General features: G+C 39.9%; 1 protein-coding gene across 1 annotated transcript; it reads left to right on the top strand.

Moving 5' to 3' along the window:
• Positions 1–202: 202 nt before the first annotated feature.
• ERRFI1 (ERBB receptor feedback inhibitor 1) lies at positions 203–18,872 on the top strand. The gene is made up of 4 exons (XM_073656739.1): positions 203–396; positions 14,606–14,801; positions 15,242–15,312; positions 15,645–18,872. Exons 2-4 carry the CDS (start codon positions 14,686–14,688, stop codon positions 16,814–16,816), a joined length of 1,359 nt encoding a protein of 452 aa, XP_073512840.1. The 5' UTR covers positions 203–396; positions 14,606–14,685; the 3' UTR covers positions 16,817–18,872.
• The last annotated feature ends 1,307 nt before the right edge of the window (positions 18,873–20,179 follow it).

The raw sequence follows: 20,179 nt of genomic DNA, 5'->3' as shown, positions 1-20,179 counted from the left end.
TACATATTTTTAGTACATCTTGTTACCTCCTTCCTTGCCACAGGGGGCTGCACAGAGCCATAATATGATATAACACTAGTAATCAATCCCTGACACACTGCTCTTTCGTGGGTCTCACCCCCACACTACACCGGCTGTTGCCCTTTTAAGAAGCACAGTAGTGGTAGGCGTACATGTGTGATGTCACAGCCCAGCCCATTCATATAAACTGGCCTCCCTCTAGAAGGAGGAATTACACACTGGCAGTGAATGTGGAGCCGGGTACAGGACGTAACCAGCCGCCTCTGTGCAGCAGGAGAGCAGCCTGGAATGATCAGGATCCTAGAACCGGAACCCACAGGACGACGCGCCGGGACCGTCCCGAGGAGCCGACCATGAGCTCAGCCCACCGCACAGGTAGACGGAGGGGCCAGGGAATGCTTCACTCTCATTCACATATGTCTTTCTCTAACCCCAGGATTAAACTAAAGAGAAATTAATAACCAAATAGTACATAGATGTAGCAGAGCTGAATTTGTCATTGAACAACATTGAAGAATTTGTCCTCTTTAAAAATACAGATAATACACAATATTATATCTCTTTATTTTATAATTTTTTAAGACAAAAATATAGGCATTGTCATTTATTATTAATTATTATTATTATTATTATTATTGCCAATAATAATAATCCAGTATGGCTGATGATAGGAGGACTCCAGAGCTTGCGCTCCATTACTTCCAGTGCATCTCTAGACATGATATTTAATAACTAGGTGTCTATTAGGAACCATAACAATTTGCTACAATTAAGTCTAGTGGTTGTTACACATTAGACATGATAGAATCTTTTACAGACACAAATTGAAAAATATTTTCCTAAACTTCCCCCTTAATATATATGTGGATCCAGAGGTGTGCAATCTGTGCTGGTGAACTACAACTCCCAGCATGGCTTTGTAGCCACAAGCAGATTAGAGTGATCTACAGTACATGGATAGAATGTATTAATGGAATATATCCATATAGATAGAATACAATTCCAATAATCTGGAATTAGACCTACTGTATTATCCAAAATACCACTGGTGGTTTTATTTTAATTTTTTTCAAAGGGGGCATTAGCTCTTGAGGATAGAATAGATTGAAAAATAACACTTTTTTTTATCCCCCCCCCCCCCACCCCCACCCCTTTAATGTCAAAATTATCCAGAGGTTTCCTAATAATCCAACATTAAGACTATTATGATGGATTATTGGGAAATCACCAGTTTCTGGAAATGACAAAATTCTTTTGGGGGGGTGAAAGCCTTTGCGTTGCAGAAAATCTCAGCATATGTGTAATGTACATAATAGCATACAGGTAGCAAAACGTGATCCCCCAACCTATACATTCTCCACTTATCTATTGAGCCCTTGTGTAACTACAAGGCAATATTATCTGTACAGGAGATCTTGGCTTTAATGAATTCCAAATATTAAGTAGATTTATGGCTGGAAGTGTCACTTTAAGGAGGTGTGTCACTGGCTAAAGGTGCACCTGCCACACAGGTATGACAGGAACGGTTGCGAAGCAACTGTCAGGGGTGAAGAAAGGTGAGGTTGTTTTTTTTTTATTATTTTACAGGCTACAGCCTTGTTTATTTCAGAACATATTCTAAAATCATCAGCATTGCAAACATACAACATGGACTATGATCCTGGAGTATATACACACTGATATGATCTACCCATTCCCCTTATGTTAAGAGTCTGTGCTAAGTGCTTTAACCCCTTGATTGCACCCACCAGGAACACCACCTGGCCATTTCTTCCTCAAGTGCTGTCCAATCATTTCTGATTGAAATCTTCCATTTTTTGGGGGGGGGTTTATGTCTGTTAATCTGGTTTTGTAGGTGCCATTAGCATGGAGACTTTTTTTTTTCTTCCCCTTTCTGTCCGGGTATGTGACAGCTTACACAATTGATAGTAGAGCGTTGATCGCATGATGTGACTAGAACATAGGTGAGCCATAATGGTGACTCAGTGATCATTATCGTGCTGTTGGCGGAGATTGTAAATGTGTGTTGTAATTCTTGGGTTATATTGGCTTCTATTTAGCTGTGTTGTCGTTGCAAATTTTTTCATTCAGTAAATGGCATTGCAACGTGCTGAGGTTCTTTGTAGTATCTGATGTCCTATCGATAAGGCTTGAAAACACTATCAGTGGCATGTCACCATAATTGAGTTGTGGAGTAGTGACAAACCAAGGATCCATCTTGACTCCAGACTATGCCTGATACATATCTGCATAGTATATCGCTTAGTAGATTGTTGGAATTTATTGTAAATATTTATGCCAAAGAGAAAAATTGGATGGAACCTTTGGTGGTCTAAGAATGGGCAATGTGATGCTTTCTAGATATCAATGACCTATTTCCCCATGTTTGCCAGCCTGGGATGATATTGTCTCCTCAGGTTTCTTTGATTAGTCCATTGACTAATGGTCTTAAACTCTATAGTGTGTGTTGCATCATATTTACAGGGCATCATTTGCTTGTGAATGTTGAGACATCTGATACACTTGATTAAAGTTATGACAATAGCGGAAACTTCTGCAAATACTTCCGAAAGTGTGGTAATAATTCACTTAACCAGGTCAGGAATAATTTTAGAAGGTTTCAGACCCACTATATTCATTACCTGCAGACTAATAACCAGTATTGGTATAGGATATAATTGTGCACATGTCATATAATTTTTAGTTTCTCCTGCAGCTCATAACTTTAAAAGATCTATTTTCAGCTGTGCAAATCCGTCAATGCACCTGCGAAATGTTCAGCAAGCACATATTTGAGTTATTTCTATAAAAGTTAAGAAGATGGCTCCTGGACTTGACTGAAGGGTCCAGACTTGTACAATAGTCCTATTATCTCAGTAGTATTCCTCAGTCCTTCACATTCAGATCTCTATTCATGTCACAGAGGAGCTTACGATCAAATTTCCTCCTATTGCCATCACACAACAGAGGTTTTTATACATAAGCTATCACTTTGACTACTCAAGGAAACCTATTTAAACTTGAGAACAACATACAATCTCCTTGCAGATAGCAGTACCCTGGTTGGATTCATACCAAGGGCAGCACACAAAACTGCACTGGCACATGGAAATAAGCAGTGGTTGGCATAACTGTTGAAACTTCTGCTGTAGAGATAAATGGATAAAGATGATTCCTGTTTTTAATCTGGTAAAGTCGAGAAGATGTTGATTTACAAAGATAAAAGAAGGATATCAATATTGTGCATGGAAGCATATTAAAATAATTAAAAGATTGCTTGTATTATTAGGTTAACTCTCTAGTTAAATCAGAGATCCCATAGTAAAGAAAAAAGGAACTGCTGTGGGTACCTACATAGCCTCTTTTTTACTTTAGAGAACAGTAATGGGGTCCTTCATAGCCCCTACCACACCAGAGAACAACAATACAGAGTATCAGGTCCTCTACCATACAAGAGAACTGTGGTAGGATTTCACACTGCCACTGCAACATAAAAGAATTGCAATAAAGTCTCACAAACCCCCTACCACTAAAAAAGAAGAAATGTTCTACAGGTGGTGTTAATAAATCACGTAAACTTACTATAAACACTTTAAAGTTTTATACCTTGATCAACTGATAAAGCCAACATTATCTGTTACACCAGGGTTTTACACTTTCAAATTTCATGTCTTTGCCCCTCTGCTTTCCCACCTTTCTTTCTCGTGGCTCACCTGTATATTACTATGGTATGCCTGCTATATTAACTGCGTGCAAATAGGTCACATAACTTTGACTTCAAAAAACAAGTTTGCAAGAGGATGCATGCATCATCGGAGTCTATTGTGTCATTGTTTTCTACCTTCACGTCCATTAGATTCAAATAGTCTAAATAACCCCTTGCTCATTCACTTAGTACAGTATTTCCTCCCTATTAGTCATAAAAATACTACAGCAAGTCCTGGGTGTGTTTAACAGGGCGAACTAGGCAAGCTAAAAATATGCTTTTAATAGTTGCTCTACGGGGCATATGAAGACTTTGCAGATGTCGCTGTCTCCATTAATATGCTTATAAGAATATGGCAAATTAGTGTCTTCTAATCCCCCTTTTGTAATTGGCAGACTATTGGCTGAAAGTGGGTGACAACACCTTGAATTTGCTAAGTTGTGGGCACATTATGCATCGGGGAAAGGGAGGTGTGGATTTGCCTCTCTTCAATGCACTTGTGTAATTATTTTGAATAAAATTTGGTGCCATGCTAAAGTCAAAATTGTATGTGAGGTGGGTGAAATTCTAAGGCCAAGTACATTGCGTTCTAAAAGAAAATGTCATGTTTTGACTTTTCAGCCTCTTGAGACTGCCAAGTGCCCCTGTCTGCAGAATAACAAAAAAAGATGTGTTTCCCGATCTCCCAATGTCACTGTTTCTGTTGATTTTTTTTTTTTTTTTTTTTTTGCTGTCCTTCCTGCAAGCAGCTCCGAGTATCAGTCTTTTATCTCAGAAAAGCTAAAGTTCAATGTAATTTCCACTTGAATTGATCAAGCACTGGGCAAACGCTCAAGAAATCGTATAAGACACTGTACAAAATAAATTGGTGGCATTGTCAGTAACAACCAATGAAGAGTGTTGCTTTCATCATGCAACCTGATTGATAGAAACGAGAGATGTATCATGACTGGTCACTGGGGTTTTTGCCAATACAGACCAATCAAAGTCTTCTCTGCTCCCTTTTTAAGGATCATTATCTTATATACAGATCCTAGCTTCTTTCTCTCTTTTTCTCTTTCTCGCCAAGGCAATTAAATTAGATTTTCTATATTTTTTCCCCCTTTTTAGTTCAGTAAATCTGTAGTTGGTGACACTTTCCCAATTACTTAATCTGCTACCTTCTTCTCCAGTTCCCACATGTATCCCTATGGAAGTTGTAGCATCTGATTAACGGATGACACTGCTAAACTTCACAAATCTGGAAAAAAAAGACTAAATACAAAAATGTGTTTTGTCCACTACTGACAAGTGACAAAACAGACCATTGCAGGGTCTGGTATGTGTATGTAATGGGGGTCATTCTTTATGCAACTCCCAGTTACACTTTGTGGGCAGGTAGAATCATGCTGTTTGGTGTAATTACAATAATCTAGGAGCTGGTAGTGTGCAACCAGAAACTGTGTGTATTCCAGCAGGCTTGTAACACTTGGTACCAACCAGGGCAACTTGCATGGAGTTTCTTTGTGTTCTGTGATTTGCTTTGACTTCCACTAGGGACTTTGGTAACAATCCAGAAACTTCTCTGGTTTATATATATAGGCATTTGGGTGTACTGACCTGGCTATGAGACTATTATTGAGAATTAGGGATGTCATTAGTTAGTATTCTGCAATCCAATTCATAGACTGCTTCAGTTGTAAATCAGTTATTGGGAACCACGATGGGTCTTAACACACCCCTCACTAATGCCATATTAACCAAATGTTCAAATGTGTGTCCCTTTTATGCATTATGTAAATGAAATAAGGCAACTGTATTCATAAAATATCTACCATCATCAGTTTACTTGCAAGAGAACCAAACTAATACAGACAAGCACGTATGCTCTTCTTATTTATATTTTATTATTGGCTTTTGCTAAATGTACTGGAAATGATTCATACTCATTTCATACAAAAAATAATTTTGAAAAGCTCATAAATTTGTAACTATGCTAGGTATCTTATTTAGTTTGCAAGACTTTTCATGTAAGAGTTTATATTACAGAATTGTGGTTTCCCCTTTAAGAACTGCCTGTAGTGAGAGGGAGATTAGGAAGGGCAGTGCATTAAGATGATAATGATATGTGTCACAGAAATATGCCTCTCCTCCTTAAATTGACTACTGTCTTTCATTAATAATATGCCAGCAACCTAGCAGAAGGTGATACCTTTTAATTAGGGATCCCTCCCTTCATCATGGATGAATGACGAAAGGAAGCTTAGAGACGTCTTAAAAAAAAAATTAAACTTAAACATTTTGGCTTTTGTGACTTGTAACGTGTTTGCAGATTTATTTAAAACACTGATTTTTAAGACTTTTAATTTTCCCACCTCCCACAGGAGGTCCGGAGATGGAAACATGGATATCCTGAAAGCTAATGTACCCAGCCCTTCTTTTCCCTCCAACCTATAGAGTAGGCAGGTCCCCATACATGAGAAAAATGACAGGTTTGGCCCCCCAAACTGTTTCCATGCCCCAAGGGACAGCTTTCCACCCCTGTGCCTGCTGCCAATGCAGTTTATTTTGAAAGGATAGTTGTGCGCAAAGGAGACTGAGCAAGATTGGACCTCATAAAAGCCCCATTGGTCTGCCTCTATGGTATTTACAAAAAAATGAATACCGAAAAATATTGGATTACTAAATACCATACTGCTAGAACAGTGTCATAAAGGTATAAAAGTATATTATATAATATTTGCACAAATTATAATAATTATATTGTGGGGTTTTTTTTCATTTGCATCTCCCTAGTTTGTGAAAGTACCAACACCACAAATCAATCCTGGATACAACAGTTGTGCACAACTTCCACAAGTATCTTGCAACTCCTTGTAACCAAAGAGACACTTCAAGGAACCAGTGCACCAGACATCCTTCTTTAGTAATTTTATTCGTACAGAATAATCACAACGTTTCGGCCACACAGGGCCTTTATCAAGCCATGCATATCATTTTTTAATTTTTTTTTTTTATGGCTTGATAAAGGCCTTGCGCGGCCGAAACGTTGTGATTTTTCTGTACTAATAGTTACCAAAGGAGGACGTCCGATGCCATGGTTCATGGATTTCTCTGAAATGATCCAACCTTGTGGAGGGTTGCGTCAAGTGTGTACTGACGACAGAGTGGTGTTCGGGATACATCTATTGCAAAGAGACACTTCCATTCATGGCTCAGCTTTTGGCATCAAATCGCATATCGATTGCTTGCCTTTGACATGGTGTATTTACATTATCTGACCTGTATTTTGCTGCAGGATTTTCTATGATTTCAGTCTCTACTTCCCTTTAATTCTGCATTTACACATTGAATCTAGTAAACAAGACCACCTTACTGGAATGGACTAACGCATTTCAGGGCCTTTTATTTTGCTTCCCACGAATCTTTCGAAGTTGACTTGTCAACAGTATATAATTACTTTGTATCCTCTCCCCCCACCACCACCCCTCTCTTTTCTTTCCTGTCCATGCAGCGTTCCCCACATTCATAATACTGGCCATTCACAATTCTCCACAGAAACTCAAGGCAGGTCACCTCTTTTGACACAAAGACTCCATTTGTCTATCATAGGCAAGGCTGGAGATGTTTTTTTTCTCCCCCCCCCCCCCACCACCACCACTCCTACGCTTGGAAGCGAGCAAGATTTTTAAAAGAGTAACAAAAATAATCTTTTTTTTTAGAGCAAGTATAAATATTTTAAGTGTTCATTAAAAATGTTGGAATTCCGCGGGGAATTTGGAGTCAACCCGAGTTACACAACTGCTGACGGATGAGCTTAAATGTGATCTGTGCACTGAACACACTGTCTAATGATGAGCGGGGGCCTTAAAGCGGTGGTGCAGGTGGGGGGCTGGGATATGCCCAATCCCCATAAAGCCGCGGCCCAGACCATGGCAAAATATTGCGATGTGCAAAACATCCTTGTGTTCTGAACGGCTTATCATATGGGGACTGATTATTATGAAATATATTGTGTGCATATACTATATGTGTGTGTTTGTTTTGTTTTTTTTAGTATATATATATATATATATATTGCCTTTTTTGTTTATTGGAGCTTTAAACATAGTAGAAAATAGTTCCACAGTGCCACCTAGTGGAAAAACTATGATTGGGATGAAAGTGGGGAAGGGAAAAAAAGTTAAAAAATGGCTTGTATCTAGAATGAAGCCCATGTAAAGGAATGCGGAAGCCGCAACCTGTCCACTATTTATTGGGGGGCACAATGAGAGTGCAGACTCAGTATGTAAAGATGTATATGGATCTTCCTCACTACATACATAAACATTTAGTGAATAGAGAGGGAAGATGTTGCCAGTACCTTAGCTTACAGGCTTCACATAAGCTTACATGTGTTTAGCAATGTTGTGTGACTATAATATATAATTCATCACACTCCGCCAGTCATGAAAAAGCTTTTAAGCCGAACACTGAACATATATGTACAGGGTGGGATTCAGTTGGTCCTGGGAAAGATTTGAGGAGCTCTGATCTCTATAGTGGAACAACAGCTACTCATACTGAGTCACCCTTGCATTGCCTACAACAGTGGTCTCCAACCTGATGTTACAAGATATGACTGTTAGCAGTGGTCTCTCACCTGATGTCACGAGACATGACCTCTAGCAGTGGTTTACAACCTGATATGACTTCTAAGGCCATTGCGCCACTATCAGTATTTGGTCAGTATTTTTTCTCAGGAGTGGGAGCCAAAACCAGGAGTGGGTGATAAATGTAGAATTGGTGACTTGTTTCTATTATACCTTTTCTCTGATTGTTCCTCACCTGGTTTTGGCTCCCACTACTGAGAAAAAATACTGACCAAATACTGATAGTGGGTCGTGGCCTAAGAGTGATCTCCAAATTGATGTGAACAGATAGAACCTTTTACTAGTGGTCTCCATCTTTTGGCTTTCCACTTTCTAGCTGTTGCAATCCTTATATTACTCTCATCATCTAGATCTGTAGTCTCCAACATATGGCTCTCCATATATTGCTAATTACATTTCCCAGAATTTCTTCACAGCCAAATGCAGGGAGATGTTGTTTTGCCACCAGTTGGAGAAGGCTTCTCTAGACTCTGTAGACTGACCTAAGTACTCATTAGACTCTCCTGATCTCTCCACCCTCCCTTTTGCATTTTCAGGAGCCATGTATCTAAAGACTCTTAATGCTCCCTAATGGACATTCTCTTAGACATCCCCTGAGACCTGTCAGTTTCTAGGCATTAGGCTTCCACTTACAAATACTTCTTATCTGATTCCTGTCTTGGCTCATCTTGGAAAGTGCAGCTAATGTGCACATTAGTCCACGTCTGACACATTTGTTTTTTCTAGCCTGGTTTCGTTATGATGTGGGGGATGGACTGTGGCAGACATGTCCGTCTTTGAGGCTTTTCTGTGTATGTGAGTACATCGCTCGGAATGTAAGTGACCACTTTGTCATCATAATAAATTCTTGGTGTCTGGCTGTGCATGGAGAGAGGGGTAAACAGAAAATGCTACCTCTTTATTATATCTGGTGCTGTATAATAAACAATATAAGATATATAAAAATAATAGCTCAGGGTTGACTTTAAGGAACATCTCCCGGGGTCTTCTGTGGATATGGTGGGACGCAGGGATGTGTAGTATGGTTTCCAATATGCAAATGATATAATATGGGCCATTTGGGATCATTGGGCATCCAGTAGCCTTGGACCACTCTTCTACCCAGAAGTATTGTGTCCCTTCATCTATAATCTTTTGAGGGATGATGATGGCTCTTCTGGTTCTTGTGATGATGATGGCTCTTCTGGTTCTTGTGATGATGATGGCTCTTCTGGTTCTTGTGATGAAGATGGCTCTTCTGGTTCTTGTGATGAAGATGGCTCTTCTGGTTCTTCTGACTGAAGATGGTTCTTCTGACCTAAGATTAGGGGTAGGTTTGTAATTGGTGGTTTTGGATAGGATTTTAGCTTTATGCTGCTTTTGTCACTGTTGATTTCCAATCTTGTAGAATCCTGTATGGCCCTTAGTGCAGTTAAGGAGTTATGGTGGCACTAGGTGAGGATGGATATGGAAGTAGCAGTAAGTATAGTATATGACTCGCCCCCTGGGCCGTGGGGTACTCGGTAGCCTGGCCGGTCGTTGGGGCTGGGGATGTCACAGTGGCAGTGACCTGCTCCGTGACCCAGCGCAGTCAATGAAAAGGGAATGATTTAATAAAGGGGATTTAAAGTTCTTTTAATGTTCGTGACGCCACCTGTGTTATGCGGCTAAAGGGAGCCGCCGCTGCGGAGCAGGTCCTCTGAAGCTGTTAATGCAAGCAGAGTTGGTTTAGCTCTCCACAGGTAGAGCCTAGCTCCAGGGCAGTGTAGATGTTGTGGTGCAGTGTAGTGCAGGGGGTGATGGCAGCTGTAATAATTCACAGAGACATTGGGGTGCGGTCTTCCGGATTTACTCACAGTTCTCACTTTGCTCCTGGTTACAACTGCAGATCATAACTTCCCACGTCGTGCTGCGTTCACCGGGCAGGGGTTCAGCAAAGTATTTCAAGAGTGCCTGACAGGACCCCGTTCTATATGCCCTTCTCATCCGTTTTCCTGCACTGGCTCTCACCCTTCTTGCCATGCGCCTCGCAAACAGTGTCCCAAGCCGGTATCCTCGGATCTTTCTGGGCAACCTGGAGTTCCCTGGATCCTATGTGGTTACCTTTTTGGCGACTTGAGTGCGGATCTGGCAACTGCACCCTAAAAGTACAGCAGCCTCCGGTTTCTAGTTGAACTTTGTAATTCTCACTAGTTAGGGGCCGGTCCCCTCTGTGGCTCGATCCCTCTACCGCCTGGTAGATTCGGGTGTACGGGTGGCCTCCAGCACTGCCTGTACCCCTGGGATCCCTTCACTCCTGGAGCCTTCCCTCTGCTCCCGTTCCTTCCTCCTCTCCTTCTCCTGGGCCTCCTCACTCAGGCTCCTGCTCCCAACTCCCCTGAACTTCTTCCTCCACCCACACCCACTACATGGTTCCCCCTACTTTGGTTCCCCCCACTCCAGCCAGGGACAGGGCTCAGCAGAAGAGCAGCACATCTTGCCCCTCTTGCCGGCCTGGAGTAGTGTAGTGTTGGGGTCCCGGGCAGCACTCTATCCTTACCTGAGAGTGAGATACCACACCTCTGGGTGAGATGCAGTACCTCTGTGGCGACTGAACCCGCAGGGGCGTCACATATACACTCACCTCTGTGCAGGACTGAGGCACCAAACCTTCCCTTTGGTTCTTCAATAAGGTTAGGGTAAGTGAAGAGATGGTCTGCAGGGGTGCAGTGGTGTGCTCTCCGCCAAGTGACAGTTCACCACTACAGCTGTTACTTGGCGGACAGCACACCACTGCCGCCCTGTAGACTAGCTCTTCACTTATTTAGGCCTTAAGGTTCACATACATATAAAGCCTAAATACACAATACATTTAAAAAAAAAAAAGATAATTCGGCCAACAGCTGTCTCTCCCACAGCCCCGCATACACAGTAACAATCGGCTCTGCAAAGCGCTACTGTTTTCTCTCCCGGAGAACAAAAGGATCGTCCTTTGGAAATCAGATGTGCTGTATCCTTCTGTCGACAGACATTCTATGTCGAGAGGGAGAGTCGCCCATAGACAGTCAGCCAATCCCACCGATATCAATAGGTTCGGCTGATGTTAATCTAATGTGTATGGGGAGCCTTAAGGGTTCAGTTGTAGTTACATACATCTACACTGACCACTTTTTATATTGGATGGGATAGTTCCAAAAAATAGAGCTGTTGCGGAATTGCTTTATAAGCAAACCCTTAATGTACAAGCAGAAATTTTACCTTTGGTTTACAAAAGTAGGTGCTTGGGGGGGAGACTTTTTTTTTTTTTCTGAAATTATGCCATATTTTTCCATGCTGGGCTCCATTCTCTTAGCCTATCCCCAGCTATAGGCTGCAACACTGGTGCTGTTTCTGGAGGGAAAAAAGACCATTTGAACTAATTATTCTTATAACCGTTAATTAGCACATAGGCCACGTTCAGTATTTGGTCAGTATTTTCCATCAGTATCTGTAAGTCAAAATCAGGAGTGGAACAATCAGAGGAAAAGTATAATAGAAACTCGTCACCACTTCTGTATTTATCACCCACTCCTGGTTTTGGCTTACAAATGCTGATGTAAAATTCTGATGTCAAATATTGAATGTGTGAACGTAGCCTTTAGTTTGATCCTATGTAACCTAAAGACTTTCCAAAGGGAATTAACCAACTGGACTATAATATGAAATGTTAATGCTCCCGAATTACACATTCCCCAATTGTAACGCCGAAGAGTAAGTCAATGGTATTTTCTCCATTCTTTACAGTGGCGTGACTCATGCACAAATGGACTCTGGTCAGTCTGGTTGACTAGGGAGGGGCAGACACATGCATGGTTTTCTCCTGTAAATTATAAGATTATTACAGGCTGCCAAATATTTTCATCAGCAAAAAGCTGGTAGGCTGGAACCTTGATTGTTTTAATAAGGTTAAAGTTGAGTTACCCATAAACTACAAAAAAAATTGCTATCACACGTCTTCCTTTCCTTAAAGCACTTGGAGGCCCCTTCATTCTCAAGAACAGTCAAGGTCAGACCCCAGTGATCATTAACGAGGTTGTCCATCTTTGACTTTTCTTTTGCAAGAATTTTTGCAATTGGGTTTCATTAAACATTTGCACCGTTTGGCTTTTCCAGGCTCATTTAACTTTTGATGTGGTTTGTGGTCATAAATCAGCTGAGAGGAGCTCAGAAAACTGCTACAAACTCCTTGGCAGCCCATTACATTGAGCTGACTGATGGATTCTCAGTTAACTCATTCTGCAGCCAGTAATAAGGCAAACGATGCAACATTCTTAATGAAACCCCATTGCAAAAAAATATTTTTAGCTCCAATTGCATGCACTTAAGTAAGAAAAAAATTGTCTCCAAAAGTGGCCAATCCCTTTAAGTGATGGCGATATGCCATCACTTACTGAGATGGAAATGCCTTAAAACGCCATTCTGTTTTGGGGAAAGCTAGATGGCAACCAATATGGCCAATCCATCTCTAACAGGGTGGATTGAGCAGTTTTCCTTGGGTCCTTAATGGCGCACGTCTGTCTTTTTATACACCGAGATATTGTCTAGTTTTTCAGATCCTAATATGTACTGATGAAATCTAGTTCTGCATGTTATCTTAAGCATCATCTTTGCCGTGCGGAGGATGAATAGAACATTTTCTGCTCAGGGCTCATTGCTTCTCACAAAAACAAACCGTGATCTTAGGAGTCCATACATGGAAAGAAAACCCAGATGAAGTCTGATGCCAGCCGTCAAAACAAGAGGCTCCATGATAAATGTTCAGAACCAATTATGCTTTCCGTCAGCGGCTCCTTAGAAGCGTGTGTACACATCAGTCATATATTTTTAATGGCACAAAATGAGAATCTGGCCTTGTGCATTGGGACAAAAAGTGCAAACTAGGAAATTAAGATTTGTGGCGTCCTTTAAAATGTCCAAATAAAGTATCAAAGATTGAAGAGACGTTAAAGCCCCATTAGCTAAAAATCCTGTCCTAATAAAGTATGATTCAACTGTCCTTGCTCACGCGAGACAGTCGTAGTGTCTTAGTCCACCCATGGATACCAGTACTACAATGTTTACATGGGGCTGCAATAGATTTTGCATTGGGATCCTGGAAACTATATTTGATTTAGTTTTGTTGCAGAAATCATCTTTTAAGAGCTTTTTTTTTCTTTTTCTTTTTTTTATGGACTATTTGAATCAAACATTTATAAGCAATGTACGTAAACTCCATGCCTAATGAATTCATTCATCATCAGTCGGGCATTCCCAAGAACAACATTGCTGTGTATTGTCCATCACAAGGTTGCTTTCAGAAACGAGTAGTAGGCAGGATGTAGTGAAAAAAAATAAGACTTAACCAAAGCTGTATGGATTCAATATTACTACAGTTCTGCTTTTTGTTCATGGGACTGGGTATAAACAAATCTACAGCACCTATGTGTTTGTCTAGTTGTGGTATGTCTGACGCGCGTTAGGTGGGAATAATGTCCGTCTGTTGGACTTAAAAAGTAACGTTTTAAGGTGATGGGAGGAGCTAGAGCTCTTCCCTCCTTATCCCCCTTCCCCTTCCATCTATATAGAATCTTAGCAGCAGTAACTGTCATCTTCTATCTCATTGATGTACAAATCTGTCTTCACTGAATACAAATTTTACCCAGAAATTTAGAATTTTGAGAATAAATTATCAGTCCAAGAGAAGAAAAAAACAGATTTCCCTGAAAATATAAACTACAAAGTTGCTTATTTTCATGTGTACTATTGATTTATCAAATTAAAATTTAACCGATGGGTACTCTTTAATGGAGTAAAAAGACATTAAAGTTGGCCAAACCCTGTGATACTGGCAGGATCGATCAACCTTCTAATGCGCAATTTCCTCAACAACTTGACATCTAATTGATCTATGTAATAATTACTGGCTGAAACTGAAAATTTGACACTGTGCATATATTATATATAGATAGAATAAATTTATTACAGCGGGAAGCCAGATCTGAGCCATGGCACTGCATGACTGATGTGGATCCTTGGCATGATCTTCTTCATGAGAAGTGTCCTTGGACATGGACATGCCATCAGCTTGAATTAAATGTAATTTATGTGTTAAGCTCTTTATAGTGATGAATGGCAGGCTTATGTGACTTCTAATTCTGCATAAAATTGATCAGTATGTTGGCGAAGTGTGATATCACACCCGTCCTACAACTTCCATGTGTTCAGACCATTATATCATCGTATAATCATTATTATTTTTCTTTTCTCGCAGTTGAAGGCATGACAGCTGCTCGTAGACTCTACGTCTGGAGCTCTTTGTGAATAGTTGAAGTCTACAAGGAACAAGACACAATGACAACAGCTGGGCTTGCGACTCAAGACGTTTCATTGAAAACCAGCTTTATGCACAGCGCACAGGGATTAATGTGCGGCAAATCATGTTGGGCAAATCATAGCGAGTATGAAAAGTAAGTCATAAGACATGCTGACATTAATACTTCGAGTTACAAATGAAACCTGATGTTAAAGTCAACCTAAGTGGAGCATTGCATTGGGGGTTTGGGAATTTTTATGATTTGGTCCTTTTATAGGATCTGTTCATGATGGCATCATGGCTGCCATGCAGAACAGAGCCATGATGGCTATGCTGGATTCCTTTATTTTATAATCTTATCCATCAGGTTTCCGGTATGGCAGGTAGCTATAATAACTTACATTTGTAGATGAGACCATAGAATATATCTCTTATGGAAGTCCCGTAGTTGACTTGTGGATTTCCAAAAAAAAAAGAACTACTTTGAATATTATTGTAATAGTGGTAGTACTAAAATGGCCAAAACATAAATGAAGCAGTAAAATGTAGGAATTAATTTTAAATATGATATTAATTATTTACTTTCTGTTGCAGTACATTCTACGGGATGGATTCTATGCCCTACGTTATAAGATCCCATCCTCCTCAGCAAACTTCCTCTATTGGTAAGTAGTGTCTTAGAAATCCAGTACCGTAAGTCTGGTCATGCATAATATACGTCCTGAGTTGCTTTGATAAAAAGCTTGAATCCTAATTGGTGGTTGTAGGAAAATTCCATTTTTGTCCTTGCTATTTTTAGTTATGAAGTCTTAAATTCCTGGAAATTTGAAGGCAATATTCGACCCCCAAGAAATATTTTCCTTCAAAGTCTCTTTAAATAATGTAATTTACGTATGCTTTAGCAGTCCTCTACACCCAAGTTTAACGAACAATCAATGAAAAAATGTCACTAGTAGATGTTGAGGAGAGAGAGTAAAATTTCTATTTTATTTTTCAGGTCAACATTCTAGGCCAGTTACCATGAATGGACATTGCTGCTCAGAAAACTGCATGAAGAAATCAAACTTTCTTCACCTTGCCATGCCTATCATAGAACATTCTACAAACTGTGAAGATGACCAAGTTGTTCCTTCCTTTAAGAAACTGTCAATGAATGGTGGGGCAGAGAGGACCCCTCCTTTGACACCTGTTAAAAGTGGACCACCACAATTTTATGCCATTCCTCCTTGCGATCGGAGCTCAAGGCCTTTACCGCCTCTCCCGATTTCAGAAGATCACTCTCTGGATGAGACAGATAATGAGGTTGAATTTCTTACCAGTTCCGAGACTGACTTACTTATACAAGACGGAAGACCTTTGGCATTTAAATATGGTGTTCCAAGCAGACGGAGCTTCAGGGGATGTGGACAAATTAATTATGCCTATTTTGATTCAGCAGCTGCAGCCAAAAAAGCAGATGAAATCCCAACGTGTCAACAGAATGGATGTGTACAAAACATAAAACCTCAAAAGCCGCCTGAACAATGTCACAGGAGGCTAAGGAGGTCTCATTCTGGGCCAGCTGGATCATATAATAAACCTGCTATTCGGATACATGGAAATAGGACTTCTCCTAATTCAGATGAAGACAAACCTGAAATTCCACCACGGATCCCAATACCCCCTAGACCGTTAAAAACAGATTACAGAAGGTGGTCAGCAGAAGTTTCCTCAAATACATACAGTGATGAGGACCGACCACCTAAGGTACCACCAAGGGAACCTTTGTCCAGGAGCAACTCTCGAACACCAAGTCCGAAGAGTTTGCCTTCATACCTCAATGGAGTAATGCCTCCAACTCAGAGTTTTGCACCAGACCCAAAATACGTTAGCAGTAAACCTCTTCAAAGACAAAACAGTGAAGGATCTGCCAATAAAATCCCTTGTATATTGCCTATTATAGAAAATGGAAAAAAGGCTAGTTCAACACATTATTATCTTTTACCAGATAGGCCTCCTTACCTTTACCGATTTGAAAAGTATTTAACAGAATCTAAAGACTCTTGCTCTGAATCATGGTCTAGTGACAGTAGCCTATCTTCAGCAGCTTCTACAAAAAAAGATGCCAAGGCTAAATTGGACAATAACCATACCAAGCGTAAACACAATCTGGATGTAGTTTCTCTGTAACGTATGGAATGAGTAGGCCATTGGCATACTACAGGATGTTACTTTAAGCCTATATGGCTGGTTCGGAGGTAAAGGACGAACTGAACTAGACTAAGATTATCTTCTCAGTTCTAAGTGATCCTGTCTGGTTCCCATGAAGCAAAAGCTGAACAGATATGGAGTCTGTGAATGGTCTCATTAAAATGTGAGGTATAATTTCGTAGCTGTTTGAGTCAACGTGATGGGTGAACAAGGAGTCCAAGTCATTACTCAACAGTCCCATACTGTAGACCACAGTCAGGATAGTTTGGGTAGTTAGGTATGAAAAGATGACCCTGTGACGTTTTACTGCTGATATTTTTATGAAAACTGAATAGTTTCGAGAAGAATAGTGCAGTATTTGTGTATCCTACTTTGGTTGTTTTTTTTAACTCTTCCTCAAACGTTCGCCTCTTGACTTGTCTGAAGACCTGGACTAAAATGTAGGCTGAAAGCTCAACAAAGCTGCTAGCTGTGTGTTCTGTTCGGTTAGGACACAATCTTTTTTTTTTTTTTTTTTTAATATAAATTTTTCTAGTCAAAAAAGCACAAACAAATGGAATTTCTAAGATATTCTGAAAAGATAATTTTCCATGGACCTTTTAACCAAGCTAAAGATGGTGGAGGCAGCCATTTTCTTGGAGATTGACCAATCTGAGATGTGGTTGTCCAAGCAAGCCAACCTCAACCGTATCGTCTCGTGTTTCTACGATGTCCCTAATTCCAATGGGCTGGATGGTTAAAACAATTGGTGGACAAAAATGACTGCCTCTACTATGTAGAAGATTAGCTCTTGTTCACGTACTTTTGTTTTGTGTTTGTCAGACTCTGCTTTACCTTCCTCTTGTGGTCCAAAGAGTGAAATGTAAAATGAAGAAAACCCAGTGTTCTTTCTAGTCCTAGTAAAGTGTTTGTTGTAGATTGCCAGTAAGTTCTTGCTGTTGATTCCTTTACTCTTTTTTTTTTTTTTTTTTTCTAATATATTAATAGATCTGAAGCACGAGCTGGCCTTGTGTTAATGCTATCTATTCAGTATTTTTTTATTTCTTTGTGCGTTCAATAAATCTCTAGCAAACATCATAGTAGGTGGCACATGGCACAATCGCTCTACAGGAAGTTATGCACAAGCTTTCCGGGAGTGAGTGACATGGCACCAAACTTTTTTTTTTGCCAAGGTCAATAGAGGAGTCAGCGTGTGGTTGTATGTACAGTCTGTGTGTACACATATATATGGATTTATTTTATTTTTTTTCTAATTTTGAAGGACTCTGTTTTAGACCAGCAAAGAGCTAAAAATTCTATAATTTTATAATTAATACATCATAGAGAAAACAGCAGAAATTTATCACAGTAGAGGCCAGTGGCATTCCCATTAACAGTTTACCTTAGTTGGGTCCAAATGGAGGAAAATCGGCAAACTCTTGGGGCCAATGGGCAAATCCCTAAATAATGGACTACTTTATTGTTTGGTTCAGATTTGTACAGTATTGGACTAAAATTTCAACAGTGCAAGTTGGGCTACAAAAACAGTGACAATTGAAATGTGATCATTACGGTTGTCACTTTTCTTTTCCCCCATGCAGCATTTAAGGGGGTATAAGGTCTTCCTGCCTGTGCATCAAGATTATTTACAAATGGCATTGGGTTACAAATTTGAGATGGTGAAAAATTTTATAATATTATATTAATTTTTATAATTTTTTTAAGATTATTTTCTAAACCTAAGCTTAAAAAAAAAATATTTCCATTGAGGAGAGAATTTCATATATATTTATAGTGGATAACCAATGCTGGCCCTTTAATGCATAGCCTATGATGGATGTCATTAGGCGCTCGGCATGGTAACACTAAATTTATTTTTGATTTGCAGATTACAATATAAAAAACTAAAAAAAATTAGTAAGTAAGGGTAATGTTTATCCAGTTTTTAGGTATAGATGAAGCAGTCAGCTCTTCTCAGTATGAGAAACTTGTCCAAATGAAATACGTGAACTTAAAGCTTATACAATAGATTAGTTCTTGAGAGCAATGAGGCGTAACTATAAGTGCAGGGACTGCAACCGTACCCGGGCTCTGGAGCCTAGGGAACCTTTCCTTTGGCCCATATAAAAAGATAGCTACTATTAAAGACTGGTACCCCATTAAAACTTTTGCATTGGGGCCCACAAGATTCAAGTTATGCCACTGATGTTTGGAGTATCCCTTTAATTGAGAAAGGCCCATATTGTGGTGACCACTAGCAGGCCTATAGACACATTCTATGGGGACCATTAAAGACTTGAACTTTAATGTAGGTCGAAACACCCAGCAGAGGCTGACCGAGTATACCAGGCGTATTAATTAAGAAATCACAGTGGAATATCTTCCCTCAGGCTAACAGAAGATGTATGTTTGTGCCTTTTTGTAAGTATATATAAAAAAAAAAAAACTTCTTTCCTCTCATCTACATTTTTAGAAACTTTTTTTCCAGAAATTTTTTAGATTTTTAGAAGGGGAAAAAAAACCTTAGCAGTTAACAATGTCACACATACAGGGATGGACATGCTCTGTGTCAGGAATAGCACAACCCCTGCTTAACAGTAGGAAGAGTTGCGTCCTTGTTTATGGAATGTTAATAGAGGAAAAGAGGTGCTGCTGGGGAAAAAAACGCAGATACAACACTGTTGGGATGATTTATAGAAGCTGGTGCAAGTCTGAACAGTGAGGTTAACCTAGGCCACCAATCAGATGACAACTGCTGTCACCTCTTTGGTTGCTGAGGGTAACACCCCCGCTTAGCTGTGTACTACCGTTTATATGTCCCTCCTGTATCTGTCTCTGTAGAATCCAGTGATACACATGCTGTTTACAGTTTGAAACTTATGTATAATTAACTATTTAAGTTACATTTTTTTTTTAATACAGACTAAATGAAGGTATAAATATTAGCATAAAATGCACTGATATTCCGGCATATGTACAGTATTTGACAAAGAATGATTCTGTTCATTTTGTTATTTTTGGATAATACTGTGTGTTATCATGTCTTTTTGAAAATTAATAAAGCTATAATATACTTATTTATGACATTGCTTATGGCGCCACTTTATTTCTTGATCCATTCTTCATAGGGAGAATATTTTAGATACTTTCATACATTATATTCAACTTAGTTTGTCCAATCAAGGGCTTCACAGGCTTTAAAGGGGAGTTGTCTAATCTTCTTTCTTCAGGAGTGCTTCCTGCGTACCAGGGGTTGTTCTGCTCCTGAAGATTGACAACTCTGACCAGCTGCATAGTCATGCCACTGGTCAGAACTGTGAGGTCTCCAATGCTACTAGTAGAGGAAACTTTGCCTCCGCTACA

Source organism: Phyllobates terribilis, unplaced genomic scaffold (genome assembly GCF_046119375.1).
Source record: "Phyllobates terribilis strain yellow unplaced genomic scaffold, ASM4611937v1 Scaffold_12__6_contigs__length_324123572, whole genome shotgun sequence".
Taxonomy (NCBI): Eukaryota; Metazoa; Chordata; class Amphibia; order Anura; family Dendrobatidae; genus Phyllobates; species Phyllobates terribilis.
Note: the sequence above shows the minus strand (reverse complement) of the source record. Positions and strands in the feature narration are given on the sequence as shown.